The sequence below is a fragment of the Hyperolius riggenbachi genome, chromosome 1 (assembly GCF_040937935.1).
Source record: "Hyperolius riggenbachi isolate aHypRig1 chromosome 1, aHypRig1.pri, whole genome shotgun sequence".
NCBI classification, from domain to species: domain Eukaryota; kingdom Metazoa; phylum Chordata; class Amphibia; order Anura; family Hyperoliidae; genus Hyperolius; species Hyperolius riggenbachi.
Genome location: NC_090646.1, coordinates 354,481,683 through 354,499,266, shown reverse-complemented (window position 1 = coordinate 354,499,266; position 17,584 = coordinate 354,481,683). Strand labels below are relative to the sequence as shown.

At 41.6% G+C, this 17,584-nt stretch overlaps 1 protein-coding gene across 2 annotated transcripts in view; it reads left to right on the top strand.

Annotated features, from left to right (window-relative positions):
- The window catches only part of ABHD8 (abhydrolase domain containing 8), a 76,933-nt gene that overhangs the window by 56,107 nt on the left and 3,242 nt on the right, over positions 1-17,584 (top strand). For both annotated transcript variants that reach the window (XM_068234166.1, XM_068234165.1), the window contains exons 2-4: positions 1,359-2,103; positions 8,756-8,926; positions 14,378-14,594. In XM_068234166.1, coding sequence (XP_068090267.1) covers positions 1,367-2,103; positions 8,756-8,926; positions 14,378-14,594 — 1,125 coding nt within the window. In that variant the 5' untranslated portion in view covers positions 1,359-1,366. The remainder of the gene's footprint in view (positions 1-1,358; positions 2,104-8,755; positions 8,927-14,377; positions 14,595-17,584) is intronic.

Below are 17,584 nucleotides of genomic sequence, written 5' to 3'. Positions count from 1 at the left end.
CACTGTGCTTGTGATTTACCTTCATTCCACTCAGGGGGGACGAACATGCATCTTATACCTGTTTTTATGGTGTGTGAATAATTGTATGCCCATGTTAGCTCAGAACTCTGCGCCTGTCCATCTAATATACACATCTCCCTTCCCTCCACAATAATCAGATCTGATGGTATTTCACTTAAGCCTTGCTTGAAGTTTCATACCCCCCCTCCCCCTTGCTCTTAACTTTACTTCTTTCCATTCACCATTTTGTTTTACAGAACGGGTGCCTTATGCTGGGAATGCACGGTGTGTTTTTGCGGCTCGATTCTGCCACCCGATTGATTCCCCGCTCGATTTCACGCCCGATTCTTATATTCCATTCTTTTTTTTCTCTTATCTTTTCCCATTGTTCCCTATGCGAAATCGAGATCGGAATCGATCGGACGGGAGATCGGACTTGTCGGAAATGATCAATCAAGCCATCTAAATGGCTCAAAATTGAGCCATGTATTCCCAGCATTATAGAGCATCATGTTGTAAGATCTCTTCTCCCTACGGTATGTTCTTATACACTAAGGCTGGATTCACATCTGTCCATTGCATAACGCACACGTTAAAATGTGTGTAAACTGCAATAGAGACTGGACATAGGCTGTAATACAAAGCCTACATGCAGCGAGTAGAGTAACATGATCCGTTCCAATGCAGAGATGTACAAAGCCCCATAGAATTGTATGGGCAGTGAGCCGACAAGCAAAATTCTTCTGCAACGCATGCACTGGGAACTGGCGCATATATATATATATATAATCTATCACATCAGTATTTTGCTTTAAAGGGAAATTCTGTCTTTTCTGAATAATGGGGACAAGACAGTTCCTTACAAAACTTAATTTCATTTTGCTTACCTTATTTTATGTGCATGTAAAACACTAATTCCAAAGTGTTCCTTCCAGAAACTGCTCGTATGCAAATCCCACATTCTCATATAGCCTATTCTTTTCTGTGCATCTCTTTACTCATGTTAGACTGATACTGTGTCCTCCAAAGTACTGTTGCTATGGTTGAAAGATACGCAGTTTGAGCTTACTGTCAAGCTTTAAAACTTCATAGCTGGCTTCAGATTAAAATTAAAATAATAGAAAGCCACTGGCCCAGTACATATCTTTATCATAACAATTTATAGTAAAACATGAAATTACCCTTTAGTGATAACTCCTATTCTGTTCATTTCTTTATTTTTACTTAATATTTACAGTGGTTTTTTTTCTACTAAAATGAATTTACCTTTGAAATAAGAACTTGATTTATTAACATCTGTTAATGCCTCATGTAGCATTAAAATATTCCTGATTTTGTTGTCTTTTTAACACTTTTAGGACACACCATGTTGACCAGCATAGCAGAACGTATAATGTACTGCCTGACAGGCAAAACTCCAAACTCTGTAGGTCCAGCAGATATATCAGAGACCAGCGATGGTTACGATTTTCTGGAGGTAAAGCCAGGCCGCATCTTGCGGGTACGACACATCTTGCCTTCTCGGCCTGGGGGTGGCGAGGAGGAGGAAGTAGAAGTAGACAGGAACTCAGGAAAAGGCCTAATCCACTGCAAGAGGAGGATAACAGTCTACCGTAATGGTCAGCTGGTGATAGAAAATCTTGGTGCTGCTCTCCGATCTGAAATCTTGCACTGCCGAAATGGGAACACAGAACCAGCAGGAACATTGGAGGTGGAGCTTTCAGATTATACTAGTACAGGTAATGACGGTGGAGGAGGAAAAGAGAGCGATGCACCCTCAGGCAAACGCAGGAAACGCAAGCCAAAGAAAGTGGTCATGGTTGATTGCCAAAGACGGGTCAGCAGTTGTAAAGGTACACATTCTGATGTGGTCCTGTTCTTTATTCACGGTGTTGGAGGTTCTCTTGACATATGGAAAGAACAGATGGATTTCTTCTCCAAACTTGGCTATGAGGTTGTAGCTCCAGATTTGGTAGGACATGGTTCCAGCACAGCACCACAGATTGGAGCAGCTTACACCTTCTCTGCTCTTGCAGAGGACATGAGATGTGTTTTCAAACGTTATGGCAAGAAACGGAACATCTTAGTTGGACATTCTTATGGGTGAGTTAGTTAACTGATGTTGTACAGTGGAAAATATCAGCACTTAGCAAATCAAACAACATCATGTGTGTTTAGAATTGTTTCTGACACAACATTCAAACCATTTACAGATGCAATAATTACAGGTAGCACTGATCATCTTGTTACAATGACACCATCAAGGGGTGGGACTTGTAAGGTAGAAAATGAACAGTCAATTCTAGACAGTGATGTGTTTGAAAAGGTGAAAATTAGCAAACATAATTACATTTTTCCATACTAACACAGAAGCAGTATCATGCGGTTTGAAAGACCCCCTTTTCCAAAAATGTGCTAAAATAGAAGCAATAAAGAGAAGCCTTATTAATCCTTCCATACCTAAAACACTTAGAAAGACATAAACTGAACCTGACAGCAGATTTTTGCTCTGCTACATTGCGTTAGACAATATAATCGCATTGCTAACTCGATGCAATTATTTTGTAATGGTACTGTTCACTGGGGTGCGACAGGTCCGGTGGCATTAATGCAATGCATGCTGTGCATTACCACATAACACGCATGTTAGAAGTTGCTTATAAGTTGCAGTGAAGCATACATTCTAGTTGCAGTGAAGCAAGCATTCTATGTACTGTATGCTTAGTTGTGTGTGTCACACCATAGCATAACCTGTGATGTGACTTTTACCCTTCATTATGTTGCAATCCTGTTTTTAGAAGGAGCACAAGGCAATACCACAGTGTGAAAGTAGCCTTAGGCTGGTTTCACAGTGGGACGTTACAGGCGCACGTTAGTGCAGCCTGTAACACACCCCATCGCACAGCAATGAAAAATCAATGGGCTGTTCACAGTGCCCACGTTGCGTTACACAGTAACGCTGCACCATAAGTCAACGTACTGCATGCAGTACTTTGTAAGCGGCAGAGCCGCGTTAGACTGCTTGCACATGCTCAGTAATGTTGGGGAGGAGCGGAGAGCGGCAGGCACATGGCTAATTAATATTCACTGCACTCAGTGACGTGCAGTGTTTACTTCTTGGAACGGCCGCTCTGTGCGGCGATTGGCCGGCGGGACCACGTGATGCCGCATGCGTCCAAGAGTACGCATCACGGCATCACGGACGCCAGAGTCAGCTGCACAACGCGGCTCACTCTGACGTCCAAAGCAGGGAGCACCAGGCGTTGTGTTAGGGGCACGTTATGCAACCATAACGTCCCCTAAAACGCAACGTCCTGGTGTGAAACCAGCCTTAATGTGGCCATACATCATATCATTTTTTTAGATCTTTTAAAATCAATCAATATTCTTGATTGTTTGTATCACACCAATCCAGCACTATTAAACTATTAAAAATTTTCCTTAAATGTCAATCATAATTTCCCTCACTGCCAATAAATAATTTAAATTAAAAAATACATTCCATTTTTCTATACAATCAATTGTTTTTATTGAAAAGTGGGAAAATTAATTTACAAATATCTGAAACCACGCTGAAAACAAGAAGCACATATATGACATGTAGTAAATATACTTTGTGTAGTGCGGACCTTTGTGTTTTGCAAAGCTTCGTGAAGCAAGTAGCCGGTTTACTTGTTGCATTTTCCATAATATGAAATAAATTGAGGTGGTAGCAGTTTTGTAGACTTAAAGGGAACCTGAAGTAAGAGTTATATGAAGTCTGCCATATTTAGTTCCTTTTAAACAATACTACTTGCCTGGCTATCCTGCTGATCCTTTGCCTCTAATACTTTTTAGCCATAAACCCTGAACAAGCAGGCAGCAGATCAGGTGTTCCTGACATTATTGTAAAATCTGACAAGATTAGCTGCATTCTTGTTTATGGTGTGAGTCAGACACTACTGCAGCCAAAATAATCATTGGAATGCCAGGCAACTGGAATTGTTTAAAAAGTAAATATGACAGCCTCCATATACTTCTCACTTTCAGCTACCTTTAAATACAGAAATTTGACACTAGAGTCCACAGAATTATACAATTAGCTTGCCAATAACTGTAAAAAAAGTTATCGCATGTGATCTTTCAATGCGATTTGAACGATCGAAACTAATTTGATTGTTCCCAATAATGTAACGACTTAAGATGGTTTTATATTCCAATCTGATCATAAAATCCAACTTTCGGATGAAAATGTTTTCCTTTTCCAATCAACCAAAAAAATCATATAACATCTATTTGCACCCCAAATGGCGCAGTTTTCTATAAAATGTTGTGTGTATGTCAAAAGATAGAATCTGGAGGAAAAATTGTACTGTTAATGGGTACCTTAACTCTCCAGCATCTGCTAGAATATGGAATATTAGCTCTGCACACAATAGGCTGAATCAGAATTTATTAAGCTATCTCCAGAGATTTCAGCAAAGATTCCATCAGTGATCCAGCACTCCTGGGCTAGGTATTTTAAAAACTTGCCTGCTATTAGTTGGTATAAAATTGCATCGCTAACTTTGTTCATATTGGTTAGTTGTTAGCAGTTGTTTTTTTCATTGCCGTTTTATGCAGTTTTTGATTTATAAGCTCAGGGCCATACATTAATTTAAAGAGACTCTGTAACAAAAAAAAGTTCCCCTGGGGAAGTACTCCTCTCGGTAGGGGGAAGCCTCAGGGTCCCAATGAGGCTTTCCCCTCCCCTGTAGCTGCAGGCAATCCAGCGCTGGCTCCCCCGAAGTCTCCGGCAATCCTGGCTCGACAAGCCTGACAAGCGCTGATTTATTTACCTTCCCTGGCTCCAGCGGGGACGCTGTTGCTGCTCTCTGCACGGAGATAGGCGGAAATAGTCGATGTCTGTCAGGTCCGCTCTACTACTCAGCCGCAGGAGACTTGCGCCTGCACAGTAGAGCGGACTGACAGCGATCGGCTATTTCCGTCTATCTCCGAGCGGAGAGCTGATACTGCGCCTGCACTGGAACCAGGAAGGTAAATATTTACATCCCCGCTGTTCGGAGGGGTACAGCAAGACCGCCGTGGGACACAGGAGTACAGGGGAAGCCTCAATCGGATCCAGAGTACCCCACAGGGGAACTTTTTTTGGATACAGGTTTTCTTTAAGGGCACCTGAAGAAAAAAAAAATCTGAATACTTACTGAGACACTCTGCACATATTTAACAAGGGCTTGCAGAACATGTTCCCGCGGCTACACTCCCATCCGTTACACTTCCGTCCATGTATGAGCGTGGTCGCACTACGCTAATATCCTGGGAAGCAGCGGTTGGGTGAAGGAAGCCTTTGGATCATTCAGAGGCTTCAGTATTATAAACTTTTCCTTTTTTATCTATGAGTTGGATTTTAAACAAAATCTTGGTCTGTGAATGCTGCATGCTGCGATTTTGATATGATCCAGACAAGAGGATGCAAATCCCATCCACTTAATAGCAGACAATTTTTAAGTAATATTTAAGATACCTTGGCCCATATGCAATTCATTTTTCTCCTATGTTTTCTCCTATGAGATAATTTTTCATCTTCTCTTTAAAATAACTTTTCAGCACTTTGCAATTAAAAGAGTACCAAAAATAGTAGAAAAACTGCTATCAAAATAATTTTAAGTATGTTCTTGCTTGCTGTACAAGTTGTGAAAATATCACTTAGGAGAAAACTCAGGAGAAAAAGTGAATTGCATATGGGCCCCTGTGAGAATGATTTGTGATCTCTTGAGAAGCTATAGTAATCCAGACCCTATGTTCTTTGCAATTTAAGCAAACTTTATTACATGCACTTACTATGTTGGCTTTAAAGTGTAACTGTCAGGCATAAAATAAAAAATCAATTCTTTATTTTCACCTGGTAAACAAGTAACAAGGATGCTAATCAGGCATTCCAAAAGTTAAAATCACTATTACTTTTCTTGTTGATAAATGATCATTCCCTGGTTTACCTTACTCTTATTTCGTACACACACAATTTGGTACGCACAAAGGAAGCTGCACGGCATGCTGGATTGTCCTTTTTTGCTTCTCTACTTTCCTCTCAGACGTAAAGAGACTCTGTAACAAAATTTTCAGCCTTATTTCTTCTATCCTATAAGTTCCTACACCTGTTCTAAAGTGGTCTGTCTTACTGCAGCCTTTCCTAGTTGCACAGTGGCTGTATTATCTCTGTTATATAATCTAATCTTCTTTCCTCTGACGGCTTTGTCAAGCTCAGGCACTCAGGCAGGAATGTGCTGGTCTGCTTGTGATAGGATAGAAGCTATACACACCCTCTCCACGCCCCCTGCAGGCCTTGTGTGAGTTACAGACTGAGCTCCTCTCAGCCTATCACACTCTGGTTAGCAGCCATGTCTTTTGTTTGTAAACACTGCCTAAAACTGGCAATTACAAGCCAGGATCGCAGCAGGGAGTGGCAGAAACAGCACAGAGGGGCCCAGGAGAGCATAATAAATAAAATGGTATGCTGTTTATTGTAAGAATTTTAGAGTACAGATTCTCTTTAACTTATGCAGCCTGATAGGCTGAAGCCTCTACCCTCCTGTTTTCCCCTCCCACACCTCTGTTCCTCTCTGATTGGCCAATATTTCTCATGCTGAGACAATGTACTTTCTATAGTGGAGGACGGGCAATGCATACACAATCAGGCCGAGGAGAGTAAAGGTGGCCATACACTGGCCCGATTCTCGCCCGTTTCGACAGCAGATTCGATCCTGGGATCGAATCTGCTGCCAATCGTACGCGGTAAACGCCGCCGCCGATCCGATTTCCTCCCGAAATCGGATCGGTCCATCGATCGCGCCGTGCGGGAAATTACCCTCGATCGCCCGCGGGTAAAGTGCGCGTCGCTAGCGGCGGCCGATCCGACGAAAAATACATTACCTGATGCGGGCTCCCAGGCGTCTTCTCCGCATCTTCTCAGCGCTGCACCCGCTCCATCCCGGCGCTTCCTGGGTCACTGCAGTGACCCAGGAAGTTCAAATAGAGGGCGCTCTATTTGAACTTCCTGGTCACGGAGTGACACAGGAAGCGCCGGGATGGAGCGGGTGCAGCGCTAAGAAGAAGAGGAGAAGGCGCCCCGGAGCCCGCATCAGGTAATGTATGCGCGGGGGGGGGGGGGGGGGACAGGCGGCAGGAGCAGCTGAACAGATTGTGAATCGATTTCAGCCTGAAACCGATCACAATCTGTTTGCAGTAAGGCAGCCATACGATCCCTCTCTGATCAGATTCGATCAGATAGGGATCTGTCAGCTGGTCGATCTGGTGGCACATCGACCAGTGTATGGCTGCCTTAAGGGAGGAAATGCCATCAGGATTGGCGTCAAAATAGCCACACTTAAAATGGGAAATGCTAAGAAGGATTTTTTTCTTTTTTTTTCTGTAGAAAAATCGCTAAAATAAAATATATAGATATAGGACTATAGTAGGGATTAGACTGTGAGCTCCTCAGAGGGACAGTTAGTGACAAGACAATATACTCTGTACAGTGCTGCGGAAGATGTCAGCGCTATATAAATACTAAATAATAATAATACAATCAAAATGTGGACAGTGCAATACATATGTTATGTAAGTAGAACAAGTATTTATCTACTTATATATGTGTTTTTTTCTGAGATAGTATGGCTGACAGCTCCTCTTTAGAAGAATGTCAACAGGTTGACTGCAGTAAGTTCCTAATAATTGACGGCATATTCCCAGCAATTTTCTGCTGCTAATGCTTTTCTGTAGGGAGTAAGAGCCAGTATCTCTATTAAGAGGATGGAGATATTATGAAGGAGAATTACTCGGCCAGTGTAATGCCGGGAATACACGATGCGTTTTTGCGTTAGTTTTTGCCGTCGTTTTCGCTTTCGATAGATTCTACTCTCGATTCACTGCTCGATTCCCCTCTCGATTCCTTATCTTTTCTTATCAATTACATTCACTTGAATGAGGAGAATCGAAACGAAAGTAGAATCGACCAGATCCGACAGGTTGGAATTTATCTATCGAACCCATCTATCTAAAGTAAAAACTTAACGTGTATTCCCAGCATTACTCTCTATAGGAAAGCATTTGCAGGGGGGAAAAAAAAAGCTAGAAGTAAGCATTTTGTAGCAGCTATTTACGTCTGGCATATATATTTTTTTATATTTTGCTTATGTGACATTGGCAAAAGGATGTGACTACTGTGTAAGATGGCAGATGTCTGACTTAAATTAATACACCTGCTTGGACATTGATTGGTTTTGTGTGTACCATATTATTTTATACCCAATCACCATAGCCACGCTTTTACTGTGCAGCAACTGCAATCTCTCTGCCTGACAACACTGCCTTTTTATAGTGTGCTATGTGCTGTCCATTAGCACTCACTGTAGATTTTTTTTCCTGTATGTATATTGTGAGTACCATTCACAGCAATGATATGGGAGATGCTGTCATTCTTACTGTGGAAGAAAATTTGACTTAGACTGTTCCTTTAATACAGCTAAATGAAGAGGAAATGTTCCTTTCTGTCTGCTGGAAGCAAAACGGAAGCTCCCAAATCACAAATAAGATTAGCGCTCTACAGTAATAGTTTATGGACAAAACATCACAGTGTTTTTTGTGTAGTTAGGTAGAAAATATAAATAGATGGTCTATTTGTTTGTATACGCAGCCATTCGGTTTTTTTTTAAATAAATACTGAAATATGATTTGCTATTGTTAACGCTCATTCTGTTGTTGGTTTTTTTGTTTTTAGAGTCTCCTTCTGTACTTTTCTGGCCCACGAGTATCCTGACTTGATCCACAAGGTAGTCATGATAAATGGTGGTGGACCCACAGCTCTGGAGCCCAGCCTCTGCTCCATCTTTAATATGCCCACTTGTGTGTTGCACTGCCTGTCTCCTTGTCTTGCATGGAGCTTCCTCAAGTGAGTTTTCAACTAATACATTTGCCTTCATAGTAATTAAATGTATTATGAAAAGTCTAGATGTTTACCTCAAGGAGGCAGATGCTTAGCAGTTAGGTGTGCTCTGTGTGAAAGCCTCTGTAGAAGCGCATTATTGCGTGAAATGGCTGTAAGGCTATCTGTGCCCAGCACCCACCGCACCACTTTTCATGCACTGGTATGACACAGTATTTACTGCATGTATTTGACTTTGTGTATGCTTCACTCTGGATTAAAAGCAGTTTCCAGCAGTGCCGATTATCCTCTTTCCTTGTGCTTGATTCACTAAACCGTGCTAACTCATAGAAATCGCGAAAATTCGTGATTGCGCACAAAACCGCTAGCGCAGCCGTGCTATGAATTAGCGCGGTTTAGTGAATCAAGTCCCTTGTGTTGCAAATGCACTACTATGTCTACCATACAATAGATAGACATTAGAATCAATAAAAACATCAAATCTAAAGAAAAACTACTGAAAAATAAGGTTCTCCTGATCCGCGTCGGGCCGTTTTATGAAATGAACATTGATTTGGTATACCCATTCTTTTGCACCAATTTGAGAGGAGTGTGCTATTGCAGCACTCCCATAGCTCGGCGCTGCATCACACAACAGTGGAAGCAGTCAGATTGACATTGCATCAAATATGTTCTGAAATATGATGTAATATCATGTGGTGAATAGCGACAGCTGAGCAATCAATATCATCAACGCATTAATTGTTTACCTAATCTAAAGGCCAACTTTAACCTTCCTTCTTATTCAGACCCTCCTTAAAGTTTAAGGAGCCCCAACTGTTCAATTTTGATATATTAATGCAGAACCGAACTCCTACACAGCACAGAATGAAAAGTCTTTATTACACATATAGTTTCTGAAGAAATTCACTCCTCTGTGTTGTGTTTGTTTAGGCAGATAAACCTGTCTAATTAGTTCTTATCAGCAACTGTAAATAGACTACAGGAGAGCTCTGCTGAGGCAGTGGAAAGCTGTGCACATGTGCCCAGATCACCAGAGACAAATTTACACCTGCATCATGCGACAGCTAACAAGCATTATTAGGCATATCGTAAAGAGAGGTTAGGATGAGGAAGAGGAAATTGGCTAGTGGTAGGAGCAGCATCATAGAAAACCAAGTAGCACTGTGCAGAAAGCAAAGATATCACAGTCCTTGGTGCCAAAAATCAATAGTCCGTCCAAAGGACTTCTTACTGCTTGATTGGTTACATCATTTTGCCCAGCACCAGGACAACTAATCTGCAGCAGGTTGGCTCAGTACAATGTGAATCATTGTATGGTAGACTGATCCACTCAAAGCTAATTTGCAAAAACAACAGTAGTTTCTACCCTTCACTGTAACCTTAAAAAAGTGTTCATACCTTTGCTATTATTGCACTCTAGGCACTAATATGTTACTCTGGTATCTAGATCTTGAAAAAGTGAAATTAGTTTTGTAGGTATAGATGATATGTTAAATCAAACCTGACCTGAGGCAAAGCTATCTAAGGTAAGCAGAGAAGTACCGTTATGTTCATCCTGCAGCCATATAGCTCTGTACATTGTCCATTACTCTCCTCGTTCCCTCTTGTCCCGGTAATTTCTTCCAGGGCTGTGGAGTCGGTAAAAAAAATCCACCGATTCCGACTCCTCAGTTTAGGATTCCTCCGACTCTCCGACTCTAATTTGCATATTACAATCTTGTTGATTGAAAGTATGTAACATGAAATTCATCTTTTAACTGGCAACGCTTAGGAATTTTAAAAGACAACTGAAATGAGAAGGATATGGAGACTGCCATATTTATTCCCTTTAGTCATAGACTAAAACTAGTCCTTGGTAAGAGTAATTGTAGAAGGTACAGACTGGAACAAAGAACATCTATCAGGCCGTGGGCAATGTAACTGTGGGTACATGTAAGAGTGATGTGCAGGTACCCTGGCGGAGAATAAGGCGATTCTTCCTCTATTACACATTCTTCATGCACAATCTGAACATGGATCAGGTCCTAGGCAATGATACTGTGGGTACATGTAAGAGTGATGTGCAGGTACTCTGCAGGAGAATGAGGCAATTATTCCTCTATTACACATTCTTCATGCACAATCTGAACATGGATCAGGCCCTAGGCAGTGTGACTGTGGGTACATGTAAGAGTGATGTGCAGGTACTCTGCAGGAGAATGAGGCGATTCTTCCTCTATTACACATTCTTCATGCGCAATCTGAACCAGGTTTATGGGTGATAGACAACACCTCTGTGTTCAATGTGCACAACATTCTCAGTGGATTTTTTGCAGCTTTGTAGGGAGTGCATATGTATAGTACTACTGTGTAACTTAAAGTAAACCTGAGACAGATGAAATTAAAGTTTTATACATACCTGGGGCTTCCTCCAGCCCCCTTTAGGCTAATCAGTCCCTCACTGTCCTCCTCCACCACCTGGATCTTCTGCTATGGGTCCAGGTACTTGAGCCAGTTGCACACACTCCGCCGCCGGGAGCATACTACACCTGCACAGCACTATTGCGCAGATGCAGAACACTTCTGGCTGTGGAAGTGGCACACGGCTGGACTGCGCTGACTGGCTGAATTACCGGGACTCATAGCAGAAGATGCAGGAAGCGGAGGAGGACAGCGAGGGACTGATTAGCCTGAAGGGAGCTGGAGGAAGCCCCAGGTTTGTGTAAAACTGTTCTTTTTATCCGTCTCAGGCACCCTTTAATTCATAGTCACCAAACCAAATTTTAACAACATATCAAATTATTTGATTTCATGAGCAAAGAGAGTTCATAGATAGAGCATAGATGTTATTTAGCATATATAAGAGATTCCTGTGTACACATCATATATACAGTCACAATCAGATATGTATATCTGACCTTAAAAATACGGGGACTGCTTTCTTGAAGCGGCACAAGTAACTATTTTTTGATTGGTTTATTTCATTTTTGTGGACTAAGCACAGCTATTATATATAAATTATTTATGAAGACTATTATCTGTGAAATAGAATATTTTACCATATTTTCTATTTTAATTACAGTTTAAATTCATTAGGAGTTGGAGTCAGTGGATTTTTTCCCAACTCCAGGTACCCAAAATTGCTCCGACTCCTCGACTCCGACTCCACAGCCCTGATTTCTTCATGAAAAAAATTACTTTTGGCTAAAGTCAAATTTTGAGACAGAAAGGAGGTAGGCTTGCTGTTATGTTCCCACCTATCACCTGCCTCCTCATCCCTGCCCCATTCACACCCCTTAAAGTGGATCCGAGACGAACTTTTACTCATTGCATAATTGTGTTCCTTTCCTATTGTTTATAGGGCATTCCTCAAGCCAAATACTTTTTGGTTTTTGTTTTAATGCTCTAATTCTCTATAAACTAAATAAACCACTCCCACAGGTTTTCAGAGAGCCAAGGCACTTTCAGACAGTAGCAAGGGCTCATGGGAGCTCAGTCTGGGCAGGAGGAGGGGGAGGTATTACTAGCCAGAGATTTCAGAGGCAGAGGGAAGGAGGGAGTAGGAGGGGGGATTAGTTTTCTTTGCTCAAGATGCAGATAAGCCTGCCTCTGTGTAATGTTTACAAACAACATGTCTGCTGTCATTGTATCTCAGGAAAAAATATTCTTATTCTATTAAAGCTGTTTGCAGCTAGATTTGCTGTGTAAACTATCTAAACTTTAGCTAAGATATATAGACAAGTTACTGGTTATAGTTGGTTTTTCATCTCGGATCCGCTTTAAGAAGAGCAAATGGGAGGGTGATAGGAGGGAAGATCACAGCAAGCCTGCCTCTTTCTGTCTGAAAATTTGACTTAAGCCAAAAGTCAGATTTTTGAAGGCGTAAAAGGCCAGGGGGAATGAGGAGAGGGATGGACAACACACAGAGGTATGTGTATTCAACATGAACATATCGCTGTGCTTAGCATAGGTAGCTTTGTCTTGGGTCAGATATCCTTTACATATAAACATAGCAGCAGAAGTAAAAAAAATGGTTTTAACCACTTCACCCCAAAGGGGTTTTTACCCTAACGGACAAGAGTGATTTTCACCTTTCAGTGCTCATCCCGTTCATTTGCCAATAGCTTAATCACTACTAATCACAATGAAATGATCTACCGTATTTTTCGGAATATAAGACGCTCCGACATATAAGACGCACCTAGTTTTAGAGAGCAAAAATCAGGAAAAAAAAATTAACTAAACCTAGATGCGTCTTTGGTGCAGGGACGTCTTACCAACCTACTCCCCTCTAAAATGTCTCTATCTAGGCTACACTGGCCAGCTACACTACACTTCACTAACTAACCCCTTCTGCCCCCCACCAACTACACTACACCTCACTACACCTTACTGACTAACCTCTGCTGTCCCCACCAACTACACTACACTTCACTAACCAACCTCTGCTGGCCACACCAACTACACTACACTTCACTAACTAACCCCTTCTGCCCCCCCACCAACTACACTACACTTCACTAACTAACCTCTGCTGTATCTCACCTGATCCTGCCGCCGCGCTCCTGTCCTCCATCTGCGGTAATCCGAGGCTGCCCGATCATCCAAATCCATGTCTTCTGTATCATGAGGCTTCCCACTCATTAAGGATGCAGCTCTTTGGCGTCCCATCCGCCACGCTCCTCATCGCTGCAGTCTCGGTATATAGACTGCAGCCTTCCGGTGTACGCATTCCTCTGCCCAATACTCTTCCTAGTTACCGTGTCATAGGCACTTCCTGCTTACAGCGCACGTGACGTCAGGCGCACGTGCGCTGCGGGTCACACAGAAGAGGCACTGTAACCAGGAAGTGCCTATGACGCGGTAACTAGGAAGAGAATAAGGCAAAACTTAATTAGTTCTCCAAGTATAGTTTTTGGATGTGGCAGGACAGCCAGAATGACCAGAGCACTCTCATGCAAACACTCACATATAAAAACACATTCAAACACTATGCAGATAATTTGCTGGCTGGCATTTAGACCTGAGACTCTAGTGTTGCAGCTCAAGTGTGCTGCTAGACACATATCACGAGATAGCCTTGACTTTCATTTCAAGGCACACATTGATGAATGAATATAGCTCTTTACTGGCAAAACGCGATTTGTGATAGCGTTTTGCAAGCGATTTTGAGATTGAAATTGGAAACGCTCCCAAAATGCTGCATGTCCTGCGAGTGCGATTTGCTTAATCGCAATCGCTCTTGTGCAATCTGTCCCATCCATTTATATTGGCAGATCGCTTTAGGGAAATCGCTAGCAATTGAAAGCGTGCCCTCACCGCTCAAAAAAAGTTCTAGTTCCAGGTCTAATGCTGAAAGTCCCAGGACTATATATTGTGGTGTGTATATGATGGTGCTATGTGATCCATATCCACTGTAGATATGACATCATCTTTCAGTGTGTGGAAATTGCTGATCAGTTCTTCTTGTTTCAGGGCTGGGTTTGCGCGACAAGGTGCCAAAGAGAAACAGCTCTTACGAGAGGGCAATGCCTTCAATGTGTCATCCTTTGTACTACGAGCCATGATGAGTGGTCAGTACTGGCCAGAGGGTGATGAAGTTTACCATGCGGAGTTAACTGTTCCTGTGCTGCTTGTTCATGGAATGCATGATAAGTTCGTTCCACTTGAGGAAGACCAACGAATGGCAGAGGTAAAACATTTTAATGTATTCTAATGTATGAACTGGCCTCTACAACAGTTAATGGTCCCGATCAAATTCACTATGGGCTCTTTTCATAAAACATTTTCGGTGAAAAAAATCTTGGAGGGAAAATACCGCATCAGTATTTTAGACCTTTGTGTGCTAATTTAAAAAAAAAATGTATACTTGCGATGTAAGGTCGGGGAATTCCTGTACTAAACTGGCGGTACTGGCTGAGTTGTTACATTTGCTGGCTGAGTTGATACATTTCTCTGTGCAGAGACAGAGTTAGTATAAAGAAGGCAGCCCCAGCATCCCTTTACATGTGCATTTTTTTTTTAAAACTGCCTCTCCTTGCCCTGAATCTTCTCTGAGGGCTGGTGCACACCGAGCGGCTTTTTGGGCGTTTTCAGATCCGCTTGCGGCTGCGGATCTGCTTGGTCAATGTATCTCAATGGGGTGGTGCACACCAGAGTGGGAGGCGTTTTGCAGAAACGAAAAATGCCTGGGTGAGGCATTTTTTGGATTGTGGATGCGTTTCTGCCTCAATGTTAAGTATAGGAAAAACGCAAACCGCTCTGAAAAACGGCACTTCAGAGCGGTTTGCCAGGCGGTTTTGTTACAGAAGCTGTTCAGTAACAGCTTTACTGTAACAATATATAAAATCTACTTTACTGAAATCCGCAGCAGCAATCCGCAAAACGCCATAGAAAAATTTAAAAAAGCGTTTAAAAATCTGCTAGCATTTTGCAGATCTGCTAGCGGGTTTTGGTGTTCACCAGCCCTGAATCTGTCTAATAGTCTTTCTAAACAATCTATTTAATTGCTGCAGCTTAGCAGAACTTCAAGAAATGTTACACATGCAGGCTTTCTGATGTGAAATATATCTGAAAACAGGTACCCAAGAGGTTAAAAAACACAGCCTTGGTATTCCAGGATGCATTTTTTGTTCTGTTCTCACTGCAGCTGCCTGAGAGGTCTGTCTCTCCATTAGCTTTGCTGTTATCCGCTGGCTTATCACAATATCTAAACAGCCGGGTTTCTCCGCACACATTCGGCCTGCTCTAATCTTTATGAATTAACCTTCAGTGACATGTGTTGTGATAATCTCCGCATAAGGCGGTAATTTCCCGCACTGCTCAGGAATTGTAGTTTTTCATGTGGAAACAGCTTTTATGAATGGTCGGGAAAGTCAGCTGTTTTGAGCATTACCGCATGCGGGAATGCTTTATGAATAGAGGCCTTTTTCCTCTAAGTTTTCTCCTAGGAGATAATTTTTCATCTTCTGTTTAGAATACCTTTTCAGCACTTTGCAATTGAAAAAGTACCAAAACATAGGTGGGAATGTATTGAATGATTCTGAGTATTTTCTTGCTTGCTGGTGGCTTAAAAGATATTTTATTGATAAGATGTGAAAATATCACTTGGGAGAAAACGTGGAGAAAGGTGAATTGCCTGGGGCCCAATGTGTGTATCCAACAAAAAACATTTTTAAAAGTTTATTTTCTGTTAAGGCAAATTGCCCATTGTGTCATCTTTTTCAACAAACGTTAAAGGGAACCCTAGGTGAGAAACATAATATGAAATATTTAATTCCATTTAAACAATGCGCATTGCTTGGCTGTCATGTGGATCCACTGACTCTAATACTTTTAGTTATAGACCCTGAACAAGTATGCAGATCAGATGTTTCTGATAGTAATCTGACAAGATTGCCTGCGTGCTTGTTTCAGGTGTGTGAGTCAGACACTACTGCAGCCAAATAGATCAACAGGACTGTCAGGTAACTGGTATTGTTTAAAAGGAAATTAATATGGCAGGCTCCATACGTCTCTCACATCAGGTTCCTTTTAACATTTACAATGCTGATAAACTATGGTTTTTGTGTATGAATATGCCTGTAAGAAGACTATATTGTGCTGGCCATAGAAACCTGACCAAATGTCTCATTACTGCAGAAGGAGAATGAATAAAGGAATCTAATTACGATGGCCAACAGACCAATGTTATGTGTCATCTGTATAACATTTTCTAAAGCATTGTTTTAAAACGTGCATAGTCTCCGGTGCCTGCCACTGCTACCTGCTGCACAATCACTATGGAACGCTCCACTGTAACTCTGTTGTGTAGTTGTCAACTCCTAAAGTCATGTGATCAACGTGATCATGTGTGCTGGAGTTGAAAGTCTTTTCTCTTCCCAATTCTATTATGTGAGGAAAGAACAGGCTTTGTCTCCAGTGTAAAAATAGATAAATAAAAAAAAAAATAGTTGAAAACAAATGTAAAAATAAATATTAAAATAATGTACTAATTAATATTAATAGTGATAATAATAGTCATCATAGTAACAATTATTTTATTATTGTTATAATAGCAGTGATAATTATTGGGTGGTGCTTTAATGGCAGGCAGCCGGGACGGCTGTATTATTATTGATATACAGTACTTATTATAAATAATGAATGCTAGCTGTCCTTTTTAAGTAGTTTTTGATGTGCATTTTTTCAGTTTTTTTGTTTTTTTTTGATGCATTGGCCTCAGTTCTGGTAGGGTTTTCGAGCAAATTACTGCTTGTACAGTAATTTACCACATGTGGTAATGACATTTAGCAATTCCGGTAGATTTTAGTCATGTTTTATCGCATGCGGTATATTATGCGGTAATTTGCACGGTACTTTGCATTAATTTGACTGAAAATCGCTATTGTCATAGAAAATAGGGCGCATGCTAGCACATAATTTTTGGGCAGCACAGTGGTGTACTGGTTAGTGCTCTCACCATGCATTGCTGGGTCCCCAGTTCGAATCCCAGCCAGGTCAACATCTGCAAGGAGTTTGTATGTTCTCCCTGTGTCTGCGTGGGTTTTACTCCGGTTTCCTCCCACATCCCAAATACACACAGATAAGTTATTTGGCTTCCCCCTAAAATTGGCCCTAGACTACAATACATACACCATACATATATCTAGGATATGGACTAGATTGTGAGCTCCTCCGAGG